This window comes from Lichenostomus cassidix, unplaced genomic scaffold, assembly GCF_008360975.1.
Source record: "Lichenostomus cassidix isolate B80296 unplaced genomic scaffold, HeHo_3.0 HiC_scaffold_33, whole genome shotgun sequence".
In the NCBI taxonomy this organism is placed as follows: Eukaryota; Metazoa; Chordata; class Aves; order Passeriformes; family Meliphagidae; genus Lichenostomus; species Lichenostomus cassidix.
Genome location: NW_028147632.1, coordinates 3,885,543 through 3,911,106, shown reverse-complemented (window position 1 = coordinate 3,911,106; position 25,564 = coordinate 3,885,543). Strand labels below are relative to the sequence as shown.

The 25,564-nt window shown below is 47.5% G+C and overlaps 1 protein-coding gene across 4 annotated transcripts; it reads right to left on the bottom strand.

The window, feature by feature from the left end:
- Window positions 1–932: 932 nt before the first annotated feature.
- Window positions 933–25,529, bottom strand: PPP1R10 (protein phosphatase 1 regulatory subunit 10). Of its 4 annotated transcripts, none has more exons than XM_085047204.1 (20): window positions 25,508–25,528; window positions 24,509–25,100; window positions 20,001–20,119; window positions 19,826–19,912; window positions 17,410–17,545; window positions 16,326–16,377; window positions 15,728–15,805; window positions 15,462–15,632; window positions 14,749–14,848; window positions 14,012–14,121; window positions 12,916–13,016; window positions 11,675–11,819; window positions 10,387–10,542; window positions 9,442–9,688; window positions 7,996–8,071; window positions 7,689–7,886; window positions 6,769–6,883; window positions 6,230–6,316; window positions 5,090–5,560; window positions 933–1,208 (listed from the first exon to the last, which is right to left on the bottom strand). In XM_085047204.1, the coding sequence occupies exons 3-20, from the start codon at window positions 20,105–20,107 to the stop codon at window positions 1,099–1,101; spliced, it is 2,547 nt and encodes an 848-aa protein (XP_084903330.1). In that variant the 5' UTR covers window positions 20,108–20,119; window positions 24,509–25,100; window positions 25,508–25,528; the 3' UTR covers window positions 933–1,098. The 4 variants fall into 4 exon arrangements, with proteins under 4 accessions (XP_084903330.1, XP_084903331.1, XP_084903329.1 ...); XM_085047203.1 differs by lacking the exon at window positions 933–1,208 and adding an exon at window positions 22,925–22,971 and having other exon boundaries at window positions 4,594–5,560; window positions 25,508–25,529; XM_085047201.1 differs by lacking the exon at window positions 933–1,208 and having other exon boundaries at window positions 4,595–5,560.
- Window positions 25,530–25,564: the final 35 nt, after the last annotated feature.

The following is a 25,564-nucleotide window of genomic DNA, read 5'->3' as shown; positions in this document are numbered from 1 at the left end:
TCTTGGGAGAAGTGAAAACCCCAGAAATGAGAATTTCTGCCCCAAAAAAGGAAAATTTCTGCCCCTGGGATTTCCACCCCAAAAATGACAATTCCTGTCCCTTGGGATTTCACCCCAAAAATGCCAATTTTGGCCTCAAAAGCAACAATTTCTGCCTCTTTAAGAGGCATTTCTCCTCCTAAATCCCAATTTCTGCCCCAAAATGGGCAACTCTCCACCTAAACTCCAATTTCCGCCTCTAAATTCAAATTTTTACCCCTTGAAGAGGCAAATTCACCCCTAAATTGCAATTCCTGTCCCAAAAATGGCAGTTTCACCCCATGAATTCCAATTTCCACCCCTTAAAGAGGCATTTCCCCCCCCAAATTTGGATTTCTCCCCCCTAAATTCCAATTTCCCCTCAAAAATTCCCATTTTCCCCCTCTAAATTCAAATCTCTCCGCTCAAAACGCCAATTTCCACCCCTTAAAGAGGTATATCCCCCCAAAAATGTCTGTTTTCCCCCTAAATTCCAATTTCCAGCCCTTAAAGAGGCATTTTGCCCAAAAAACCTTCAATTTCACCCTAAATTCCAATTTCCCCCTCTTTAAATCAGATTTCTCCCTCAAAATTTCCCATTTTCCCCCTAAATTCAAATTTCTTCCCTCAACACTCCAATTTTTGCCCCTTAAAGAGGCATTTCCCCCCAAATAATTCCAATTTCACCACCTAAACTCCAACTTCCACCCCTTAAAGAGGCATTTCTCCCCCCCAAAATTCCCATTTTTCCACCTGAATTCAAATCTCCCCCCTCAGAACTCAAATTTCCACCCCTTAAAGAGGCATTTCCGCCCCAAATAATTCCACTTTTCCCCCTAGATTCCAATTCACCCCCAAAAATTTCCAACTCCCCCCAAAAATTCCAACTCCCCCCCAAATCCACCACCACCAAACCCCATTTTTCCCCCATTTTTCCCCATTTTTTCCCCCATTTTCCCCCCCGGGACCCCCGAGGCCTCACAGAAGCCATAACCGGGGGGGTTTTTCGGGTCGGGGGGTTTAGCTGGGTGGATTTTTTCGGGGTTTTTTGTGGTTTTTTTTGGGTTTTTTGGGTTTTTCTCAGGGCAGGGGAGGCCCGTTGACGCCGGGGTGGTAGAAGGCACAGTTGTTCTCGTACCTGCAGCTGCCCTTGAGCATGAAGTGGCGACACACGGCGCGGCTCGACATGTCTGGGGGAGACAAAAGGGGGGGGGGGCGCGTCAGGCGCCGGCCCCCGGCCCCAAAACGGCCCCAAAATGGCCCAAAACGGCCCCAAAACGACCCCGGAACCGGCCCGGGGTGACCCGGCATGGGCGGCTCCGGGGCGGAGGGAGGGGAGAGGGTGGGGAGAGGTTCTGGGGGATAAAAGAGGATTTTGGGGGTTAAAAGAGGATTTTGGGGGTTGAAGAGGAGGGGGTGAACCCCTGGCCCAAAATGGCTCCAAAATCGCCCTAAATTGACCCCAAAATGGCTCTAAAATGGCCCCAGGAGGCCCCGAAATGGCAGCCCCAGGGGGAGGAGGAGGGAAGGGAGAGGGAGGGGAGAAGGTTTTCTGGGGATTAAAAGAAGATTTTGGGGGTTTAAGGGGAGGGGATGAACCCCTGGCTGTGAAACGACCCCAAAATCAGCTTAAAATGACCCCAAAATCGCCTAAAATGGCCCCAAAATGGTGGCTCCAGGAGGAGGAGGGAGGGTGGGGAGTGGTTTTTTAGGAGGGTTTTTGGGGTTAAAAGAGGATTTTGGGGGTTGAAGGGGAGGGGATGAACCCCTGGCCCAAAACTGCTCCAAAATCGCCCTAAATTGGCCCCAAAATTGCCCTAAATTTGCCCCAAAATTGCCCTAAAATGGCCTCAAAATGGCGGCTCTGGTGTGAGGGGGAGAGCGGTGGGAGTGGTTTTTTTTGAAGGCTTGAGGATTAATTTGGGGATTAAAAGAGAATTTTGGGAGTTAAAAGAGAATTTAGGGGAAGGGATGAATCCCTGACCCGAAAATCAGCCTAAAATGGCCCCAAAATCAGCCTAAAATGGCCCCAGAATGAATCTGGAGCAGCCCCAAAATGGCGGCTCTGGTGTGAGGGGGAGAGGGGTGGGAGTGGTTTTTTTTTTGAAAGTTTCAAGAGGATTTTGGGAGTTAAAAGAAGATTTTGGGGGTTACAGGGGAGGGGATGAACCCCTGGCCCAAAATGAGCCTAAAATGACCCCAAAATTGCCCAAAAATGGCCCCAGAATGGATCTGGAGCAGCCCCAAAATGGCGGCTCTGGCGTGAGGGGGAGGAAGGATGGAGGACTCAGTTTTGGGGGTTTTGGGAGGATTTTGGGGGTTAAAAGTGGATTTTGGGGGTTAAAAGAGAATTTTAGGGGCTTGAAGGGGAAGGGATGAACCCCAGACCCCAAAATGGGCCTGAAATGGTCAGGAAAAGCCCCAAAATGGCTCCAAAATGGGTCTGGGAAAGCCCCAAAATGGCGGCTCTGGGAAGAGTGGGTTTTTTTGGAGGATTTAAAGAGGATTTCGGTGGTTAAAAGAGGATTTTGGTAGTTAAAAGAGGATTTTGGGGGTGAAAGGGGAAGGGGATGAACCCCCAGCCCTAAAGTGACCCCAAAATGAGCCCAAATTAGCTACAAAATGCAATCTCTGGGAGAAGGATGGAGACACAGTTTTGGGGGATTTAAGGAAGATTTTGGGAATGAAAAGAGGATTTTCAGGGTCAAAGGGGAAGGGGATGAACCCCCAGCCCCAAAATGACCCCAAAATGGTTCCTGGAGGAGGAGGAAGATGTGGGATGTGATTTTGGGGGGCTTGAGGGAGTAAACCCCAAAACAGTTCCAGGAGGAAGAGGAAGATGTGGAAGGGAAGGAGGGGAAGAGTTTGGGGGTCCCAGTTTTTGGGACTCTGCTGAAACTACAACTCCCAGCATGCTTTGGTGATGAAATTGGAGCCAAACTACAACTCCCAGCATGCTTTGCCGTGCTGTTAAAGCTGGATTTGGGCCCCATTAGGCCTCAGGGCCCTCAGAGGAACTGAACTACAACTCCCACCGTGCCTTGCTCAACAAAAATGGGTGAACTACAGCTCCCATCATGCTTTGCTGTTTCCATGGGAACTGAACTACAACTCCCACCATCCATTGCTGTTTAAAATTAAAGCCAAGTTGAGGCTTTTTTAGGCCTCAGTGGCCTTCCTAGCGCTGGGCTTAGGCCTTTCCTAAGAGTTGAACTACAACTCCCATCATGCCTTGCTGCCCTCAACTGTGGAACTACAACTCCCAGCATACCTTGGTGTAAATTAAACCCAGATTTTTGCCTCAACGGCCTCATCAGGGCTGGTTTTAGCCCTTCCCATCATGCCCTGCAGCACCCCGGGAGCAGAACTACAACTCCCAGCATGCTTTTGCTCCCCAATGGTAAACTACAACTCCCAGCATGCTTTGCCATTCTAATAGGAGCTGAACTACAGCTCCCAGGATGCCGTGCAGCCTCTCCCAGAGCTGATTTTAACTCGTGTTGGGCCCTCTGGCGTCCAGTACAGAAGTGGTTTTAACTCCCGGCATGCTTAGCAGCATTTCTGGGAGCAAAACTACAACTCCCAGCATCCCTCGCAGCCACAAGACACCAAACTACAACTCCCAGCATCCCTTGCGGCAGCTCCACCCCACCCCACCCTTCCCATGATGCCCCACGGCCGCTTTACAGGCACCAAACTACAACTCCCAGCATGCCTTGCTCCCCTTTCCACCACCCAGACTACACCTCCCAGCATGCCCCGCAGTTCCACCCACCCATGGCCACCATGAGGGGGTCCCTCAGGTTTTGGGGTCACTTAGGGGTGATCCCAGGGCCGTTTTGGGGCCATTTTGGGGCATTTTCCTCCCCGTGTTCAGGGGAAGGGTCTGTCGGCCATTTTGGGGGGAATCCCTCCACATGTGAGGGAAATCCCGCAGCCATTTTGGGTTGGGGTCCCTCACCGCCAGCACCCCCGTTCTGTGAGGATCCCTCAGCCATTTTGGGGGAAATCTCTCACTGCCCTCGAGGCGCATTCTGGGGAGGGTCTCTCACTGCCATCACCCCAATTTTGGGGGGAATCCCGCTCTCCCCACCCCCATTTTGGGGGTTCCTCACTGCCCTCACACCCAGCAGCCATTTTGAGTCAATTTGAGCCAATTGAAGGGGGAGTCTGATCTGCTCTCCCCTCACATCTCAGCCACCGTTTGGGGACCAGGAGGAGAACAACTGGGGGGGAAAAATCTTCCCTCACCCCTCAGCAGCCATTTTGAGGGGAAGGCAATAACTGAGGGGTCTGCTCTGCTCTCCCCTCACCCTCTCTCCTCAACCGCCATTTTGGGGGGAAAACAACAACTGGGGGATTCTGCTCTCCCCTCTCTCCTCACCCCTCAGCCGCCTTTTTGGGAGGAGGATAACAACTGAGGGGGAGTTTGATCTCCCTCACCCCTCACTCCTCAGCCGCCATTTTGGGCCCGGGAGGATAACAATTGAGGGCAAGTCTGCTCTCCCCTCTCTCCTCACCCCTCAGCTGCCATTTTTGGGGGGAGGACAACCACTGAGGGGGATCTGATCTACTCTCCCCTCATCCCTCACTCCTCAGCCGCCATTTTGGGCCCTGAAGGACAATAACTGAGGAGGGGGTCTGGTCTAATTTCCCCTCTGCCCTCAGCCGCCATTTTGGGCCTGGGAGGATAACAACTGAGGGAGAGTTTGATCTCCCCTCAGCCTTACCCCTCAGCCACCATTTTGGGCCCGGGAGGATAACAACTGAGGGGGATTCTGCTCTCCCCTCACCCGTCTCCCCTCAGCCGCCATTTCGGGGTCTCTCAGCCCCTTTTTTCCCCCTCAGAGCCCCATGGGGGGTCTGCGCCAGTCGGGCCCCCTCCCCCACGGCCCGGGGGGCTCCATGGGCTGCATGGGGGGGTGGTGAGGGGGAGGGGGCGGCTCTCCCCCCCCTCCCCTCCAGCGGGGCATGAAAGGCGGGGGCGGCGGGGGTGGGGAGGGGGCTCCCACCGGCCCTTCCCAGCCGGGGCCGGGCCCCCCCCAGAGCCAGGCGCCCCCCCCCAATTTACCTCCGCCGTGGCCTCCGCCGTGGCCCCGGGGGGGAGGGTGGTCTCTGCCGTGCTCGCCGTGCCCGCCCGGGGGGGGGGGAGGGCCGCCCCGGGCCCCTCCCCCGCCGCCGCCATTGGGGGGGGGTCCTCCCCCGCTCCTCCCGCCGCCCCCTCCCCCGCCCCGGCAGCGGTAAGGGGGAGGAGGGGGAGGCTCGGCGCCGCCGCGACCCCCCCGGGGAGGGGGGCGGTGGAAGGGGTGAGGGGGGGGTCCTCCCCCGCCGCCCCCACCCCGCATCCCCCCTCCCCCTCCCCCGCCGGGGGGTCCTCCTCGGAGTCCTCCCCCCCCTCCCCCGCCGCCCCCCCCGTCGGGCCCCTCCCCCCAAAAGTCGCCGCCGCGCTGGGGGGGGGGAGGACCCAACAGGCGGGGACCCCCGGGGTGGCCTGGGGGGAGGCCGGGACCACCGCCGCCCCCTCCTCCGCCGCCGTGGGGACCTGCGGGGAGAGCAGAGAGAAAGGGGGGTTAGATAGCAAGTTTTAGGGAATTTAAAAAAAAAATTTGGGATTTTTCGGGGAATTTTTTTTAATTTTTAAAAAAAAGTTTTGGGGATTTTTTTTGGATTTTTTGGGGAATTTTAAAAAAATAATTTGGGGATTTTAGGGGATTTTTTGGGATTTTTCAAAAATTTTGGGGAATTTTAAAAGAATTTTGGGCATTCCAAAGAAATTTTGGGGGATATTTGGGAAATTTTTTTAATTTTTGGGAATTTAAAAAAAAAAAAAACTTTGGGGGATTTTTATTTGAATTTTTAAAATTTTCTGGGTGATTTTAGAATTTTTGGGGGGTTGGGATTCTTGTTTGAATTTTTTTTTTAATGTTTTAGTAATTTTTATTTTTAAAAAAATTATGGCAATTGTTTGATTTATTTTTTTCTTGGTGGTGGGTCTTCTTTTAATTTGTTTTTTATATTTTGGGTATTTTTCGGATTTTTTTTCAGGAATTTTCCAGCATTTCGAGGTGTTGGGAATGCAGGATTGTGGTGGGGGCTGTGAGATTTGGTTGAACCAATGGGGATTTTTTTGAATTTTGGGGATTTCGTGAATTATTCTGAGATAATTCCGAATGTGGGATTTTTAAGGGATTTTTGGAATTTGGGGACTTACCTGGCATTGGACCCCCCGGGGGGAAATGCTGCATCTTGGGGGGAGGAAAGCCATTCATGGGGCCAGGGCCCAGCAGCCCATGGGGAACTGGGAAAAAAAGGGGAAAAATGGGGAGTCAGAGGAATTTTTTTGGAAATTTTTTGAGGATTTTTTGTGGGGATTTTTTGTTAATTTTTGAAATTTTGTTTCATGATTTTTTGGGGGATTTTTTAGATTTTTTGGGGGTGGTTTTTTACTTTAAGAATTTTTTGGGGGGCAAAATACCCCCCAAAAGGGTGGTGAGGACCTCCCGGGGTCACCCCAAATTTTAGGGGATGTCCCCAGTTTTAGGACCCCAAATTAAGGGGAAAAAACCCATAATCTACCCCAATTTAAGGGATTTCACCCCAAATTAATGAATTTCCCCTCCCAATTCACCCCAATTTAGGGAAACTCTACCCCCTAACCCCTCTTTGTCACCCCCAGAAGTGGTGACAGCTCCTCAGGGGACCCCAAAGTCCCCAGATGTGTCCCTAAAGTGTCCCCAAGGTGTCCCTCACCTCCTCCAGGCCCCCCTGGCGGCTGAGCCTGCAGATTTCCCAGCAGGTGTTTGATTTTGTCAGAATAATCAGGTTGTTTCAGCAGCTCCTCGGCCTTGTGGCTGCTGGGGCCACCCTGGAGGGGGAAAAATGGGGAGAAAGTGAGAAAAAATGGGGAAAAATGGGGAGAAAATGGGGGAAAACAGGGATAAAATGAGAAAAAATGGGGGAAAAGGGGAGAAAATGAGAAAAAATGGGGAAAAATAGGGAAAAAATGGGAAAAGATTGGGAAAAATGAAGGGGAAAAGAGCAAAAAAGGGGAAAGAAAGAGGAAAAACGGGAAAGAAAAAGAGGAGAAAAGGGAAAAATGGGAAAGAAGACAAAAAATGGGAAAGAAGATAAAAAATGAGAAATAAAGAAGGGAAAATGGAAAAAAAAGGGGGGGAAAAAGAGGGGAAAAAGGTGAGGGAGCGGGGACAATGGGGGTTTCACCCTTTTATCCCCCCCCAGTGTGTGTGATCTGATCCCACTGATTTTGGGGTTTCCCAAATCAGGATATCCCAATTTTTGGGATTCCGTGATCCCCAATTTGTGACAGCCACAATTAACAATTTTATAAACCCCCAAATTGATTTAATTTGGGGATTCCCACCATGGGCATGATCCCTACCAATCTGTGATGACCGCAATTTATAAAATTGTAAATTTATTAATAGATTATTAATAAAATCTTAATAAAATACATTAATTTAATTTGGGGATTCCCATCATGGCAAATGATCCCAAATTTGTGACAACCCCAATTTCAAACCCCCCTAATTTATGGGATTTCCACAACGGGGTTGGTGGGAATTCCAAAATTTGTGGCCCCCCCAGGTATCAGTGACTCCCCTCCCCTCACCCCTCCCCAAATTTGGGATTCACCCATTTTTGGGGGTTACCATGATGGAGCTGAGGATCTCCTGCATGTTGATGGGGGCGTTTTGGGGGGGTCCTGGGGGTCCCTTGCCAGCCCCGACGCTGCCCATGAGGTTGGCAAGCACTGGGGGCAGTTTGGCTCCTGCTCCTGGATCCGGGGAGGCTGCGGAATTCCCGGGATCCAATCCCTCGGGATACGCCCCGTCCTCGCCCGAGCAGTCCTGGGGGGGCACAAAAGGGGGGGTCAGGATTTTTGGGGATTTTTTTAGGGTTTTTTTAAACTTTTGGGGGGGTTTTTTTTACATTTTTGGGGGTTTTTTAAGGGCTTACCTCGTCCAAGGGGATGAGTTTGGGTGGGAGTGGCTCGTAGGATTCTGGGTCTGGCTCATGAGGGCTGTCAGGAATGCTGAGGGGGGAAAAAAGGCAGGAAAAGGTTAAGGAATTGTTTGGATCCTGAGGAATTTGGGCCTTAAAGGCTTCCAACCCTACATTCCCAGGTTGAGGAGTTCTAGTTTTCACTGTGCCCCAAAAATTGGATTTTTGGGGAGATTGGATGTCACTCAGAATGGTCCCAAAATGGTGCCCAAAGTGTCCCCCAAAAAGGGATGAAGTGATCTCAAAAAGGCACCTGAAGTGTTTCCAAAATTGCCCTCAATGTGTTTCCATAATGATCCCCAAGAAGGGAGGCAAATAGTTCCCAAAATGATCCTCAGAAAGGGGCATGAAGTGTTCTCAAAATGGCCCCGAAAGCATTAATGAAAATTGACTCAGTGTCCCCAAAAAAGGCACCTGAAGTGTCGCCAAAATGATTCCCAAAATGGCCCTGAAATGTCCCCAAAATGGCCCTCAAAGTGCTCCCAAAATGGGACTCAAAATATCCTCAAAGTGGCCCCAGAGAGCTCTCAAAAAGGGACTCAAAATGTCCCCAAAATCCTCATAAGATGACGCCCAGTGTCCTCTGAAATGGCGGCCAAAGTGTCCCCAAAACTGCACCCAAAATATACCCGAAAATGGATTTAAAGTCTCCCCAACATGGCTTCCAAAAAGGTCCCTAATGTGCTCCCAAAATGGCCCTGAAGTGTCCACAAAATGACCCCAAAAAGTCTCAAATTGCTCCCAAAATAACCTATAAAGTGTCCCCAAAACGGCACCCAAAGCCCTCACAAAATGGCACCCAGTGTCCCAAAAACGGCCCCAAAAATGGGCCCAAAACAACCCCAAAGCCCTCACAAAACGGCACCAAAACTCTACTCAAAATGGCCCCAAAAGTGTCCCCAAAATGGCCCCCAAAGCCCTCAAAACAGCCCTCAAGACCCTCACAAAAGGCACCCACAGTGTCCCACAAATTCCCCCAAAATTCCTACACAATTCCCCACAATGCCCACACAAAATTCCCCCAAAATTTCCCCAAAAATTCCCCCAAAATCCCCATACAATTCCCCAAACTCCCCACAAAATTCCTCCACAATTCCCCACTCAATTCCCACAAAATTTGCACAAAATTCCCCCCAAATTCACCACACAAATCCCACAAAATTTCCCACAAAATTCCCCCAATATCCCAACAAATTCCCCCCAAAAAATTCCCAAAAAAATCCCCAAAAATTTCCTTAAACTCCCCACACAATTCCTCACAAAATCCCCCCAAAACTCCCAAAAAATTCCAAAAAAAATCCCCAAAAATTCCCCACAAATTCCCACACAATTCCCCACAAACTCCCCACACAATTCCTCACAAAATCCCCCACAAAACTCCCTCCAAACTTCGCCCCTCACCTCTCCTTGGAGAGGAAGATCTCCTGCAGGATGCCCTTGACACGCTCGGCCTGCGTGAAGCGCTCGCGGCTGCCGCTGCCCGGGATGACGAGCGGCGCCGGCAGCTCCAGCGCCTTGGGGTAAGCCCAGGGCACCTTCTCCTCCATCGAGTCGTGGCTCAGGCGCCGCGCCGTCTCAAAGGCGTGCCGGTCCTTCAGCATCTCCCGCTTGGCCGCCTCGCCGAAGTCTTTGATCTTGTTCACGTTCACTGTGAGGGGAAATTGGGGTTTGTGAGGGGGGGAAAGCGAGGGAAATTTGGGATTTGTGAGGGGGATTGGGGTTTGTGAGGGGGAAATTTGGGATTTGTGAGGGGCTTGAGAGAATTTGTGGGGATTTGGAGGAAATTGCAGGAATTTCATGAGGAAATTTGGGATTTGTGAGGGAAATTTGGGATTTGTGAGGGGAATTTGGGGTTGTGAAGAGAGAATTTGGGGTTTGTGAGGGAATTGGGGTTTGTGAGGAGGGAAATTGGGGGTTGTGAGGATTGGGGTTGTGAGGAAAAATGTGGGATTTGTGAGGGGGGAGATTCCAGATTCGTGAGGGGGGAAATTTGGAATTTGTGAGGGGGGGATTTGGGAGAATTTGGGGGAATTTCATGAGGGGGAAAACTGGGGATTTGTGAGGAGGAAAATTACAGATTCATGAGGGGGGAAATTTAGGATTCATGAGGAGGGAAATGTGGGATTTGTGAGGGGAAAATAGTGGGATTTGTGAGGGGGGAAGTTTGGGGGAATTTGTGGGGGACTTGGGGGCAATTTGTGGGGAATTTCGTGAGAGGGGAAATTTGAGATTCGTGAGGAGGGAAATTTGGGATCTGTGAAGGGGAAATTTGTGGGGAAATTTGTGGGGAATTTCAGGATGTTTTTCCAGGGAATTCGGGGTTTTTCCAGGGTTTTTGGGTCTCACCTCTCTCAGTCTCGTCGAGCTCGAAGTAGAAATACTCTCTCAGCCGTCCCTCCTCAGGCCACGACACTGATTTCTTCTTGCGGGGTCTGCGAGGAGCTGGACCTCCCTCTGAGGGGACATCGGTGGCCTTGGGGTCACCCCCTGCCTCGGACGAGCCTGAGGGACAGCGGGATGGGGTCAGCCAAGGGGGATCCCAAAAATGGGGGTTTGACCTCAAAATGAGACTCAGAGAGTCACTAAATTTGCCCTAAAAAGGGACAAAGTGACCTCAAACTGGGACTCAAAGTCAATAAATTTGCTCTAAAAAAGGGGGCTTGACCTCAAAATGGGACTCCGAAAGTTGCTAAATTTGCCCTAAAATGGGGCAAAGTGGCCCCAAAATGAATCATCACCAGGAAGAGACTTGAAGTGTTCTTAAAATGGCACCCGAATGGCCATAAAAAGGGATTCAAAGTGGTCCCAAGGCATCCCCAGAAGGTTCTCAGATGTCCCCAAATCCCCTTAAACTGTCCCCAACCCCGCAAACCTTCCCTAAATATACTCCATGCTGCTCCCAACTCACCAAATTGTTCCCAGGCCCCCCAAAAGTGTCCTCAAACTTCTCTGAGCTGTCCTAAATGCCCTCAAAATGCTCCCAAATTGTCCCCAACCTCACCAAACTACCCCCAAATCCACCCTAAACTGTCCCTAAATGCCCTAAACTCTCTCAAGCACCCCTGAAATGCCTCTAAATTGTCCCAAAATCCACTAAAATTGTCCCCAACCCCTCCAAACTGTCCCCAAACCTACCCTAAACTCTCCCAAACCACCCCCAAATGCCCTTAAATTGTCCCCAACCCCTTCAAAGTGTCCCCAAACCATCCCAAACCCACTCTAAACCCTCCCTAACACCCCCAAAATACCTCCAAATTGTCTCCAACCCCTCCAGACTGTCCCCAAACCACCACAAACTGTCCTCAACCTGCTAGAAACTGTCCCCAAACTACCCCAAACTGTCCCCAAACTCTTGAAACTGTCCCCAAACCCACCCCAAACCCTCCCAAACACCTCCAAATTGTCCCCAACCCCTCCAAACTGTCCCCAAACCACCCCAAAGTGTCCCCAGTTCCTAGAAACTGTCCCCAAACCCACCCAAACCATTCCCAAACTGTCCCCAACCCCTCTTGGGGTGTCCCCAAACCACCCCAAACTGCCCCCGAACTGTCCCCAAACCGACCCTAAACCCTCCCAAACCACCCCAACCACCTCCAAATTGTCCCCAGACTGTCCCCAAACCCTTGGGCCATACCTGTGTCCATGGGCTCGGGCACCTCGATGGCCGGCACTGGTGTCCCCGGCCGCTCCGTGTCCATTGGCTCTGCGGCCGCCGGCTCTGGTGAGGAGGGTTTGGCCGTGCTGGGCTCTGGAGTTGGCTTTCCCTCGAAGGGGCTGGGCTGGGGGGTCAGAATGGGCGGGTTAATCCCAAAATGGTGCCCAAAATATCCCCAGAATGGCACCTGAAGTGTCCCCAAAACGGTGCTCAAAGAGTTGTCAAAATGGCGCCTGAAATGTCCCCAAAATGGAGCCTGAAATGTTCTCAAAATGGTGTCCGAAATGTTCTCAAAATGGAGCCCAAAATGTTCCCAAACTGGCACTAGAAGTGTTCTCAAAATGGTACCCAAAGTGTCCCCCAAATGGGCCCAAACTGTCCCCAAAATGGAGCCCAAAATGTTCCCAAAATGGAGCCCAAAATGTCCCCAAAATGGAGCCCAAAATGTTCTCAAAATGGAGCCCAAAATGTTCCCAAACTGATACTAGAATTGTTCTCAAAAATGGTACCCGAAGTGTCCCCAAAATGGCGCCCAAATGGTCTTCAAAATGATCCCTGAAGTGTCCCCAAAGTGTCCCCAAAATGCTACCCGAAGTGTTCTTAAAACAGCACCTAAAGTGTTCTCAAAGGGGTGCCCAAAGTGTCCCCAAAATGGTGCCTGAAATGTCCTCAAAATGGTGCCCAAAATGTCCCCAAAATAGTCCTCAAAATGGTGCCCGAAATGTTCTCAAGATGGTGCATAAAGTGTCTCCAAAGTGTCCCCAAAATGGAGCCCAAAGTGTCCCCAAAATGTTCTCAAAATGGCACCTGAAGTATTCTCAAAATGGTGCCCAAAGTGTCCCCAAAATGGCACCCAAATTGTCCCACAGAAAGGGACTCGAAGTGCTCCAAAATGGCACCCAAAAACCCACAAAATGGCACCCAAAGTGTCCACAAAATGGCCCTCAGAGTGTTCCCAAAAAATGGACAGTGTGTCCCCAAAATGCTCTTGAAACAACACACGAAACTATTCCAAAAAAGGGATAAAAAGTGTCCCCAAAATGGCCCCAAAATAATCCCCCAAATGGCTCTCAGGATGTTCACAAAATGTCCCCAAAGTGTCCCTCAAAAAGGGACAGAAAATGTTCCCAAAATGTCACCTGAAGTGACCTGAAAATGACCACAAAATGGACCCTGAAGTGTCCCCAAAATGTCCCAAAGTGTCCCCAAAGTTTCCTCACCTTGGCCGCTGTTGGGGACAAAACCTTCTTCTTTTTCTTGATTTTGATGCCAGGGACAGGAGCAGAGTTCAGAGCGTCCAGGAACCCGAGACCTTCCATGGCTGGGAAGAACAGGGAGTCACCAAAAAACCCCAAATCTACCCCAAAATGGGTTCTAAATCCATCCCAAAATGGGTCCTAAATCTGCCTTAAAATGGTCCCAAATCTGCCCCAAAATGGCACCAAAATTTGTCTAAAAATGAAGTCCAAATCACCCTCAAAATGGTGCTCAAATTGCCCCAGAATGGGTCCTAAATCTGCCCCTAAATGGGTTCCAAATCCACCCCAAAATGGTCCCAAATACACCCCCAAATGGCACCTAAATCACCCCAAAAAAGGTCCCAAATCTGCCCCAAAAAGGGTCCTAAATCTGCCTCAAAAAGTCCCAAATCTGCCTCAGAATGGTGACCAAAATCCTCCTCCAAATGGTGCCAAAATCACCCCAAAATGGTCCCAAATCCCCTTTAAAATGGCACCAAAAGTGTCCCTAAAACAGCACCTAAATCCCTTCCCAAAACTGAACCTAAATTGGTCCTAAATCAGTCCCAAAATTGGACCTAATTGTTCCCAAAACTGGTCCTAAATCAGTCCCAAAATTGACCCCAAAGGGACTCAATTCAGTCCCAAAATGACATCCAGGTGTCACCCAAACTGTCCCCAAAAATGACTCCCAAATGGCACCAAAAAAGTCTCCTCCAAAAAGTCCCAAATATCACCTGAATTATCCCCAAAATGGCCCCAAATCCAACCCCAAAATGGCCCCAAAATCAACTCCAAAATGGCACCCAAGTGTCCCCAAAAGGCCCTAAATTCCCCCAAAATCCCTCAAACTCCCCCAAAATCCCCTGCAAACCCGCCAGGTGTCCCCAAATTGTCCCCAAGCTGCCCCAAATCCCAAAAAATCCCAAAAAATAAATTAAAAAAACACCCCCTAAAAATTCCCAAAAAATAAATTAAAAAATCCCCTAAAAATAAGGAAAAAAACCCAAAAAATAAAAATAAATCCCCCAAAAAAGCCCCAAAATCCCTAAAAATCTCCAAAAATCCCAAAACTCACGCTGTGGTGGGATGATCTTCACTTTGATCTCCTTGGCGGCGTTGGGCGCTGTGTTTAGGGGTTTGTATTTCTTCTCTGCCAGAGGAGCTTCCCCAGGGGCTGTGGGGGCACTGGGGGGAGGAAAAAGGGTTAAAACATCCCCAAAATTGTCCCAAAATCACCCCAAAATTGCCCTAAAATTGACATCAAAACCACAAGAACTGCCGCACCAAAATGGCCCCAAAAGAGAATTGAGATTCCTAAAATTGGTCCCAAAATGACCCCAAAACCACTAATATTGCCCCAAAATAGCCTTCAAGGCATCCCAAAAATGACCCTAAAATTGACCCCAAAATGGCCCAAAAACCACGCCCAAAATGACCCCAAAATGACCCCCAAAATCCCCCTAAATTCTCATGTTCCTCCAAATCAGCCCCAAATCCCCCAAAAAGCAGCTCTGAGCCTCCCAAAAATGGCTCTGAGACCCCAAAAGTGACCCCAAATCCCCCCAAACAGACCCAAATCCCCCAAAAGACCTCCAAATCCCACAAAAATATCCCCAAATAACCTAAACCAGCCCCAAATCCCCAAAACCAGTCCCAAAATTGCCTCGAATTCCCTCAATATTCCCCATAACAGCCCCAAAATCCCCCCAAATTCCCCCTAAAACAACCTCAATTCCACCGTAACCAGCCCCAAAATCCCCCCCAAACAGCTCCAAATCCCCAAAATCCCCCAAAAATCCCCAAAATTCCCACCTCTGCCTCTTGACCGGCACGGGTTTCAGGCTGTATTTGTCAGATGAAGATGAATTTGGTTTCTTCACCGGCGCCAGCGATGGCGTCTCCAGCTCCAGACCTGAGGGGAAAAAGGGTCAGAAATCCCAAAAAACAGCCCCAAAAACAGCCCCAAAAATCCTACATTTCAGCCTTGGATTGGGGTCGTTTTGGGGTTGGATTTAAGTTCATTTTGGGGTTGGATCTGGGGTCACTCCAAAATTCAAAAGAGCTCCAAAGCAACACTAAATTCAACCCTCAGCCCCAAAACAACCCAAAAATGGAGCTTGAAGCCCCAAAAAGCCCCAAATCCATCTCAAATCAGCCCCAACTCCATCCCAAAACTGCCCAAAATATCCCAAATTCCCCCGAAACAGCCACAAAATTCCCAAAAGCAGCTCTAAATTCCCATCAAACAGCCCCTAATTCCCAAAATAAGGCCCCAAAACTCACCCAATTCCCCAAATCAGCCCCAAATTCCCCCCAAACCAGCCCAAATTCCACCACAAATTCCCAAAATCAGTCCCAAACTCCCAAAACCAGCCCACATTTCCCCTAAAACCACTCCTAAATCCCCAAAAAAAGCTTTAACTCCACTCCTAAATCCCCAAAAAGAGCCCCAAATCAACCCCAAGAAAGCCCCAAATTCCCAAAACCAGCCACAAACACCAACAAAATTTCCCAAAAATCCATACCTGTGGAGCGGAATTTTGCATGGCTGGGCGCCGTGGTCCGCAGGGATTTGGGTTTTTCCCGTTTTTTTTCAGGAATTTCCTCATTTTTGGCCTCATTTTTGGCCTCCTGGGGTTTCTCCGGGATTGGGGTTTTGCTTTTGTTTTCCTCTTTCCTCTTCTTTTTATCTCGTTCTGGGGTGGGGAAAAGGGAATTTGGGGGTTTAAAGGTGAATTTTGGGGTTTCTGAGGAGGATTTTGGGGGAATTTGGGGGGATTTTGGGGCTCACCTGTGGGTTGGGAGCTGCTCTGGGATCGAATCACTCCCATCCAGTCGCTGACCAGGATGGAAGCCAAACGGCGAAGCTCTGAGGAGTTAATTGATAATTAATCGTTAATTAATCATTGATTAATCACTGATTGATTGAGCAGGGGGCGGGGAACGGGATCTGGAGGGGATTTGAAGGGATTTTTGGGGGTCCAAGGGAAGTTTTGGGGGATTTAAGGAAGATTTTAAGGGGTCTGGGGGCTTCTCGGGGGGCTTTTGGGGTTCTGAAAGGGATTTTGGGGAGTCTGGAAAGGATTTAAGAGCGTTTGAAGAAGGTTTTGGGGTTCTCAGCGAGATTCTGGGGTACTCAGGAAGATTTTGGGATTCTCAGGAGGGTTTTGGGGAGTCTGAGAGGAGCTTTGAGAGTTCTCAGTGGGGCTGTGGGGTTTGAAGGAAATTCTGGGTGTCTGAGGGAGGTTTTCAGGATCTCAGGAGGATTTTAGGGAGGATTTTGGGGGTTTCAGGGGGATTTTGGGAGTCTGAGGGACATTTTGGGGGTCTGAGGAAGGTTTTAGGGGAATTTTGGGGATTTTGGGGAGGATTTTGGGGTCTCTGCTCACCCTCATCATCGCTGGATTTGCTGAGCTGCTTCACCAGCTTGGCTGTGTTGTTCTGGAAAAGAAATGACAGTTCAGGGGGACAAAAGTGACCCTGGGGGACACAAAAGTCACCTTGGGGACACAAAATCCACCTGAGGGATCCAAATGTCACCTCAGGGAGACAAAAGCCACTCTGGGAGTGACAAAACCCACTGAGAAGTGACAGAGGCCACCTGAGTGTCCCCAAAAGCCACCTGGGGTGTCCCCCAAAAGCCTCTTGGAGGAACTTAAAGGACACTAAAGCCACCCTGAAGTGGCACAAAAGCCACTCTGGGAGTCCCAAAAGCCATCAGAGTGTCCCCAAAACTCTCTTGAAGGAACTTAAATGAGAGAAAAACAACCCTGGAGTGGCAAAAAAGCCACCCAAGTGTCCCCAAAAGCCACCCGAGTGTCCTCAAAAGTCTCTTGACGGAACTTAAAAGAGACAAAAACCACCCTGGAATGGGACAAAAGTCACTCTGGGAGTGACAAAGGCCACCTGAGTGTCCCCAAAAGCTACCTGAGTGTCCCTAAAAGCCACCAGAGTGTCCCCAAAAGCTTCTTGAAGGAACTTAAAGGAGAGAAAAGTCACTCTGGGAGTCACAAAACCCATTTAGAAGTGACAAAAGCCACCTGAGTGTCCCCAAAACTCTCTTGAAGGAACTTAAAAGAGACAAAAACCACCCTGGACTGGCACAAAAGCCACTCTGAGAGTCCCAAAAGCCACCTGTGTGTCCCCAAAAGCCACCAGAGTGTCCCCAAAAGTCTCTTGAAGGAACTTAAATGAGAGAAAAACCACCCTGGAGTGGCACAAAAGGCACCCTGGGAATCCCAAAAGCCACCGAAGTGTCCCCAAAAGCCACCAGAGTGTCCCTAAAAGCCACCAGAGTGTCCCCAAAAGCCACCAGAGTGTCTCCAAAAGCCACCAGAGCGTCCCCAAAAGCTTCTTGAAGGAACTTAAAGAAGACAAAAGCCACTCTGGGAGTCCCAAAAGCCACCCGGGGTGTCCCCAAAAGTTACTCTGAGTGTCCCCAGAAGCCACCCAAGTGTCCCCAAAGGCCCAGACCTGCTTGAGGTGGTCCACGGTGAGCGGCAGGTGCTGCAGGGTGAGCAGAAGCTGCTGCAGGAAAGGAACATTGTTGGCAGCCTTGGAGCCTGTGAGCCACGTGTTGAGCAGCTTGTAGCCCCCGATGCGGATGAACCTGAGGGGAAAAAGGGGAATTTTGTAAAGATCTGGTCGGGAAAAACTCAAAAATATCAAATTTTACCAGAATCTGCCCAAAATCCGGAAAAAAAATGGAAAAAATCTGCTCAGAATCCACCGAAATGCACCTAAACCCTTAAATTCGCTTTTCAATGTGATTCCTTTACTAGGATGAACCTGAGAGAAAAAAGTGGAAATTTTGTATGGATCTGGCTGGGAAAAACTCAAAGATACCAAATTCCATCAGAATCTGCCCAAAATCCAGAAAAAAACCACTCAAAATCCACCTAACTCAACCTAAAATCTACCCAAATTGGCCTGAAATTTGCTTTTCCATGTGGTTACTTGCCCAGGATAAACCTGAGGGAAAAAAGTAGGAATTCTGTCTGGATCTGACTGGGAAAAACTCAAAAACATCAAATTCTATCAGAATCTGCCCAAAATCTGGGAAAAAAAATGGAAAAAATCTGCTCAAAATCCACCTGAATTGGCCTAAAATTCGCTTTTCCGTGTGGTCACTTTACTAGGAGGAACCTGAGGGAAAAAAGTGGGAATTCTGTCCAGATCTGGCTGGGAAAAACTTGGATACATCAAATTCTACCTGAATCTGCCCAAAATCTGGAAAAAATCCGCTCAAAATCCACATAAAAAACACCTAAATCGACCTAAAATTCGCTTTTCCATGTGTTTATTTGGCCACGATGAACCTGAGGGAAAAAAGTGGGAATTCTGTCCGGATCTGGCAGGGAAAACATCAAAACCATCAAATTCTACCAGAATCTGCCTGAAATCCGGAAAAAATCCATGTAAAAACCACCTAAATTGACCTAAAATCCACCTGAATCACCCTAAAATTCGCTTTCCAATGTGATTCCTTTACTAGGATGAACCTGAGGGAAAAAAGTGGGAATTCTGGCTGGACCTGGCTGGGAAAAACTCAAAAACTTCAAATTCCATCAGAATCTGCCTGAAATCCGGAAAAAATCCATTAAAAAACCACTCAAAATCCACCTAAATCAACCTAAAATCCACCTAGATTGGCCTGAAATTAGCTTTTCAGTGTGGTTACTTGGCCATGATGAATCTGAGGGAAAAAATTGGGAATTCTGTCTGGATCTGACAGGGAAAAACTCAAAACCATAAAATTCTACCTGAATCTGCCCAAAATCCAGAAAACATCCAGAAAAAAATCCACTCAAAATCGACCAAAAATCCACCTGAATCAGCCTAAAATGTTGTTTTTAATGTGGTCACTTTACTAGGATGAATCTGAGGGGAAAAAGTGGGAATTTTGTCTGGATCTGGTTGGGAAAAACTCAAAACCAACAAATTATACCAGAATCTCCCCGAAATCTGGAAAAAATCCATGTAAAAACTGCCTAAATCCACCCAAAATTTGCTTTTCCATGTGGTTACATTACTTGGATAAACCTGAGGGAAAAAAGTGGGAATTCTGTCCAGATCTGGCTGGGAAAACCTCAAAACCATCAAATTCCACTAGAATCTGCCTGAAATCTAGAAAAAAATCTACTCAAAATCCACCTAAAATCGGCCTAAATCAGCTTAAAATTCACTTTTCCATGTGTTCATTTGACCATGATGAACCTGAGGGAAAAAAGTAGGAATTCTGGCTGGATCTGGCTAGAAAAACCTCAAATCCACCAAAATCCACCAGAATCCACCTAAAATCTGGAAAAAATCCACTCAAAATCTACTTTTTCATGAGCTTACTTGGCTAGGATGAATCTGAGGGGAAAATGTGGGAATTCCAGTCAGAATCCATCAAAATTCACTCAAAATCCCACTTTTCCATGTGCTTACTAAGCTAGGATAAACCTGAGAGGAAAAAGTGGGAATTCTGGCTGGATCTGGCTGGGAAAACCCTGAATTGACCAAAATCAAAAAAAAAAATCCACTCAAAATCATGTTTTCCATGTGCTTACTTGGCCACAATAAATCTGAGGGAAAACATCAGAATTCCATCAAGATTTGGCTGGAAAAACCTGGAATCCACCCAAAATTCCCCCCAAAAATCCCATTTTTCCACATGCTTGCTTTGCCACAATAAATCTGAAGGAAAAAATCAGAATTCCATCAAGATTTGGCTGGGAAAGCCAGAAATCCACCCAAATCCCCCCAAATAATCCACTCAAAATCACATTTTCCATTTGCCACGATAAATCTGAGGGAAAAAAACTGGAATTCCACCAAGATTTGGATGGGAAAACCCTGAAATCCACCCAAAACCCCCCCAAAAATCCCATTTTTCCACACTCACTTGTTCAGGATGTCCTGAGCTCGAGTCTGCAGCAGAATATTCAGATAAATGCAGCGACTCACCATCTTCTGAGAGTCCTTCATGAGGCTAATTAACATTAAATAACATTAATTAGTGGGTGTTGATTTTAAAAAAGGGAATCAGGGTCCCAAAAATGGGAGTTTTGGGGTCTCACCTGAATATTTTGGAGATTCCATCCATGGTTTTGACTTCCCCATCTCGGCCCAGGAAACAATCGAGGCCCTTGAGGAGCTCCTTGGGGTCGATGGGGCCTGAGCCCATGGCAGGAGCAGCCTGGAAATGGGAAAAAAAATGGGAAAAATGGGAAAAAATGATGGTTAGGAGGGTGGGGAGAATCACTGGATTTAAGGGATGTGGGAATTTTGGGGTAAAATGAGAGCTAAGTGGGGTGGTGAGAGGGAAATGGGGGAAATCAGCCCTAAAAATGGGGGAATTGATCTCAAAAAGGTGGGAAATAACCCCAAAAAAGCTGGGAATTGACATTAAGAGATGAAAACTAACCTTAAAAAAGAGAAAATGGGGAAATAAATGCAAATAGAAGTGAAAAACAACCCCAAATTTGAAAATCAACCTCCAAAAAGCTGGGAATTGAGCCTAAGAGATGAAAACCAACCCTAAAAAAAGAGAAAATGGGGAAATGAATGCAAAAAGAGTGAAAAACAATGCCAAATAGTTGGAAATCAACCTCAAAAAAGCTGGGAATTGACCCTAAAACATGAAAACTAGCACTAAAAAAGAGAAAAAGGGGAAAATGAACCTAAAGAAGCGAAAAACCACCACAAAAAGTTGAAAATCAGACTCAAAAAGCAGGATATCAACCCTAAAAGGCAGGAAACAAATCTCAAAATGAGGGAAATCAACTCCAAAAGCTGGAAGAACACATCAAAAAGCTGGAAACAACCCTAAAAAAAGAGGAAATCAACCTCAAAAAAGCTGGAAATTGACCCTAAAAGATGAAAACCAACCATAAAAAAGGGAAAATGGGGAAATGAATGGAAAAAGAGTGAAAAACAACCCCAAAAAGTTGGAAATCAACCTCGGAAAAGCTGGAAATTGACCCTAAAAAGCAGAAATTGATATCAAAATGAGGGAAATAAACTCCAAAAGCTGGAAGAACACATCCAAAAGCTGGAAACAACCCTGAAAAGGAGGAAATCAACCCCAAAATGCTAGAAAACCACCCCAAAATCCTGGAAATCAACCCCAAAAAGGGGAAATCAACCTCAAAGAGCTGGAAATTGTCCCTCAAAGATGGAAACCAACCCTGAAAAGGAGGAAATTGCCCTCAAAAAGCTGGAAAAAGGCCCCAAAAAGCAGGAAAACAACCCTAAAAACCTGAAAAATCACTCTGAAAAGAGAGAAATCAACCCAAAAAAGTTGGAAAATAACCCCAAAAGGTGGAAATCAACCCAAAAAAGCTGGAAAATAACCCCAAAAGGTGGAAATCAACCCTAAAAAGCTGGAAAATGACCCCAAAAAGCTGGAAATTTGCCCCAATTTGGGGTCCCAGGGACCCCCAAGGGACACTGGGGAGAGTCAGAGCTCCCCTCCCCCTCTGATGCCAATCCCATCACTTTATTAGTTAATTAATCTATTAATTAACACCAAGCAGGAGGATTTGGGGTCACACAGAGTGGGGAACACACAAACCCTGAGTCCCCCTTCAAAATTTTAATTAAAAAGTGAATTAATCCCATGAAATTACCAAAAAATGAAATCAATTTTGTCATTTCCAACACTTTTCCCCCAAAATGTCATTAATTATTTTGTTAATTAATGAGCACAACCAGGGTCTGGGGGTTTTTCCAACAACTCCCCCCCAGTTTAATTAAGCAAGGGTTAATTAACGAGCTGCCACTTCATTGGGGTGTCACCCCCTCCCCGTAATTAAAGCCTCTGACTAACCAACCAACCAGTAATTAACACCTCATTAATTAAGGCCAAACCCCCCCTTAATCACCCGACGCTCATTGACCCCAATCTGGGCTTCCCCTCCCCCTTTCCTGGGGGGTTTCAGGCTCTGACATCATTAATCACCACTAATTAAAGCTTAATTATGCCCCAGTTTCCTTAAGGAGGGCAGGGGGAGGAGCTGGGGGGGTTGGGGTGAAAATTCCCATAAAATCTCAATTTTTGGGGTGAAAATTCCTATAAAATCTCAATTTTTGGGGTGAAAATTCCACAGAAATACCAATTTTTGAGATTAAAATTCCCCCAAAATCTTAATTTTTGGTGGGAGGGGGCAGCCAGAACTGGGATTAATTAATTGCCCCCCCAAATTAGCTAATTAAAGCCCCAAATTATGAGAAATTAATTAAGGGGGGTTCAGCAAAGCCACCCCTCTGCAAAGACACAAGAAAAGGTTAAACCAGCGAAAATCACCCCAAAAATGAGGGGAAAACCCCAGAATTGGGGGATTTAACCCCAAATTTTCACTGCCACCTTTGACCCCCCAAAAAAAGGGTCCTGAGATCCCCAAAACCACAGATTTTGGGGTTTTTTATCCCCAAATTTTGGAGTTCCACAGCAACAAAGGCTCACCTGACCCCCCGAAAAGGCCCTGAGGGCCCCAAAATTCCCCCAAAAAAGGGGAAAAATCCAATTTTTTTAGGGGTGGAAGGGAAATCCCAACCCCTAAATTGGGGGGAATTGGGTGATCACCCCACTCCCCCCCAAAAATTAGGATTTTACAGCATTTTTTACTCATTTTAACCCCCAGAAAATGAGGTTTTTGAGAGAGGAATTCACTGGGGACCTCAAATTGAGGAAATGCTACCACTGGGGAGAAAAGAGCAGAATTTGGGGGGAATTAGTGAGAAATAAATGGGTTTGTTCCCCAAAAATGCCAATTTTTGAAGGGATTTCGATGGTTTTTAACCGAATCTGTCGAATTTTGAGGCTAAAAAAGCAGGAAAAACCCAACTCCCGACTGCTGCATGCACCAGGAGAGGGAAAAAGAGGGGGAAAAAAAGGGAATTTTGACGTTTCAAAACCCTGGATATCCAAAGGCCGTGAAATGGAATTAATCCCAAAAAAAAGAAAAAAAAAAAAAAAAAAAAAAAAGGATTTTTTGCTTACCCGGGTTGAGGCTGTTCCCTCCCTTTGCTGAGGTAAAGCTTCCTAAGCTGCAAAAACGGGGCAAAACCATTGAAAATCGGGAAAAAATGGAGTTTTGGGGGTGTTTTCCCCTCCCAAAATTCCTATTTTTTTGGCGTGTGGCGAGGAGGGGTGAAGCCCAGTGGTAGCATTTCAACAAAGAAAGAAATTCAAATTATCAAAGGTCCAGGCCGCTGCTCCTCCCCCTCCCCAAATCCCCCAAAACCCCCTGAAATCACCCAAAAAAAACCCCAAAAAAGCAGGAAAAAGGAAGAGAGAAGAGGGAAAACCAAAAAATGGATCAAAATCGAGTGGAAAAGAGGGGAAAAAAGAGGATTTTTGGGGTGGAAGGGGAAGTTCAAAAGGGATTTTGGGGAAAGGGGGGCTGAAAAAAGGGGGAAAAATGGGATTTTTCAGGGTGGCCTCACGGTGGGAGGAGCATTGGCAGCGAGGCCTCGGCGCCATTTTAAACTGGGGCAAAAAAACCCAATTTTGGGGGGTTTAAAGCCAATATTTTTAGGAATTTTGGGGGTTTTTAGGGTGGTTTGAAAGGGGGAAACACAGACACAGACACAAAGAGAAATTTGTTACAAAAAACCGCTCAGCCCGTGTTTTCCCCCGCGAATAAATCCTAAAAAACCACCAGGATTTGGGATGAAAATCCCCAAAATTAACGAGGGGGGGGGTCGAGGAATAAAGGGGGGGGTTGAGATCTAATAAAAATCCCCAAAAACCCGCGGAATTAGGCAAGGAAAAAATCCGATTTTTGGGAAAACAAAGAGCGGCAGCCATTTTGGAGCTGCCCTGGGAGGGGGGGGTGATTTAAATTGCTTTTTTTGGGGGAAAAAAAAAGCAGAATTTGGGAAAAGCTCAGCCTGCCTAGCAATCTTTATTGCTAGATTGCCACCTCCCCCCCCTCAAATACCCCAAATTTCACCCAAATTTTCACCCAAATTCCGAAATTTTTAACCTCCCTCCCCCCCCCCCGCGTTTCTCAGCGCAAAAAACAATCCTAAAATGGCACCTAAAAAATAAAAATAGGAAAGAAATCAGCTCGTTTTTTGAAATTTCCAAACCTTCCCCACCCCCCGCGCGGATTATTATTTTTTTCCTCCCCTTTCCCCCCCTTTTTTTGGGTATTTTTTTTTGCAATCTTTATGTACAGATTGCCGGCCGGGAATGCCCCGAAAATTCCCGCAATTCCCCAAATTCCGTCTCGCCCACCGCGCGGTATTTTTTTTTTTGGGGGGGGCCATTTTCCAGCTTTTTTTTGGGTTTTTTTTTTTCTCTTTTTATGGGTTTTTTTTTAAACCGTGGGAGCTGCTCGGTGACCCCTCCTCCTCCTCCGAAAACCGCTTTTTTCTCCCGAAATCCCCCCGAAATTTCCAGCTTTCACCACCTTTTTTTTGGCACAGCCCACGTCCTCCTCAAGCACACGGTGGGGGGAAATCTTCCTCCCATTATTTTTGCTCTTTGTGACAAATAAATCGGGTTTTTTAAGGGTTTTTCTCTTGTATTTTTTAAGAGAGAGAGAAGGGGGGAGCCTGCTGAAAATTCAACACTTACTATCCAATTTTTTTTCTCAGCCGACAGCGCTTCAAGGTTTGGATTTTGGCATTTGGAGGTGGTGTTAGAGCCAAAAAATTCGTTTGATTTTAGTCATGGCTTTAAAAAAAACGCAGCAACTTTTTTTTTGCAGCTTGACGGGGATTTTGGTTATTTTTTAAAGGGTTTTTTTTTCCCTTGGGTTTTTTTGGTTGTTTTTTTTTTAAAGCCCTAAAGGAGTGGATCGAGCTAAATTGGTCGAGCTAAGAACCGAAAAACAAAAAAACCTAAAAAAAAAAAAAGTTGGTTGGGTTTTTTTGTTAAAAAAAAGTGGGTTTTTTTGCCTTTGTTTTTGGGGGAAAGAAGAGGGAAATATGTTTTTTAAAGTGAAGTTTCCTTCGGGTTTGGAACGGCTTCCAAGGACGGTCCAAAGGACGGAGAGGCTGCGGCGGCTCTTCACGGCAAAGGGGCACAGAAAACCTTTTTTCCTTCCCCTCTATTTTTGTATATATATTGTTTGTTGTTTTGTTCGCGTTTTGTATTGTATTTTGTATTGTTTGTATTGTTTTTCTCTCGTGGTAAAGGCGACGGCGTCTCTCAAGACCAACCAAACCTGGAGCGGGGAAAGGAAAAATAAAAGGGGGGGAGGTTGGGGGGGCATAACGACAAAAAAAAAAAGGAAAAAAAAATTGAAAAAAAAAAGCAATTAGAAGCAAAGAAGAAAAGACACGAAACGATTAGAAGCTGTTATCCCCGGGGGAAATTTGAAGTTTTAAACGGGAGAAGAACGAAAAAAAATAAACGAGGAAACGCCCTTGGGGTGGGGGGGGCTCAGCTCTGAGCAGACATGAGGGCGGCGGCGGCCCCGGAGGGGCTTCGGGACGGGAAAAACCGCATTTTTCGCCAAATTAACGACAGTTGGCGTTTCAAGAGCCCCCCCGAAAGCAAAAAAAGGGGAAAAACCCCCCCGCGCCCCTTCCCCGCCGAAAAACCGCCGGCCCAGCGCAGCTCTCTACTCACCTCCACCAGCCCTCAGAATGGCGGCGGCGAAGCCGGGCGCGGCTTTTTATACCGGGC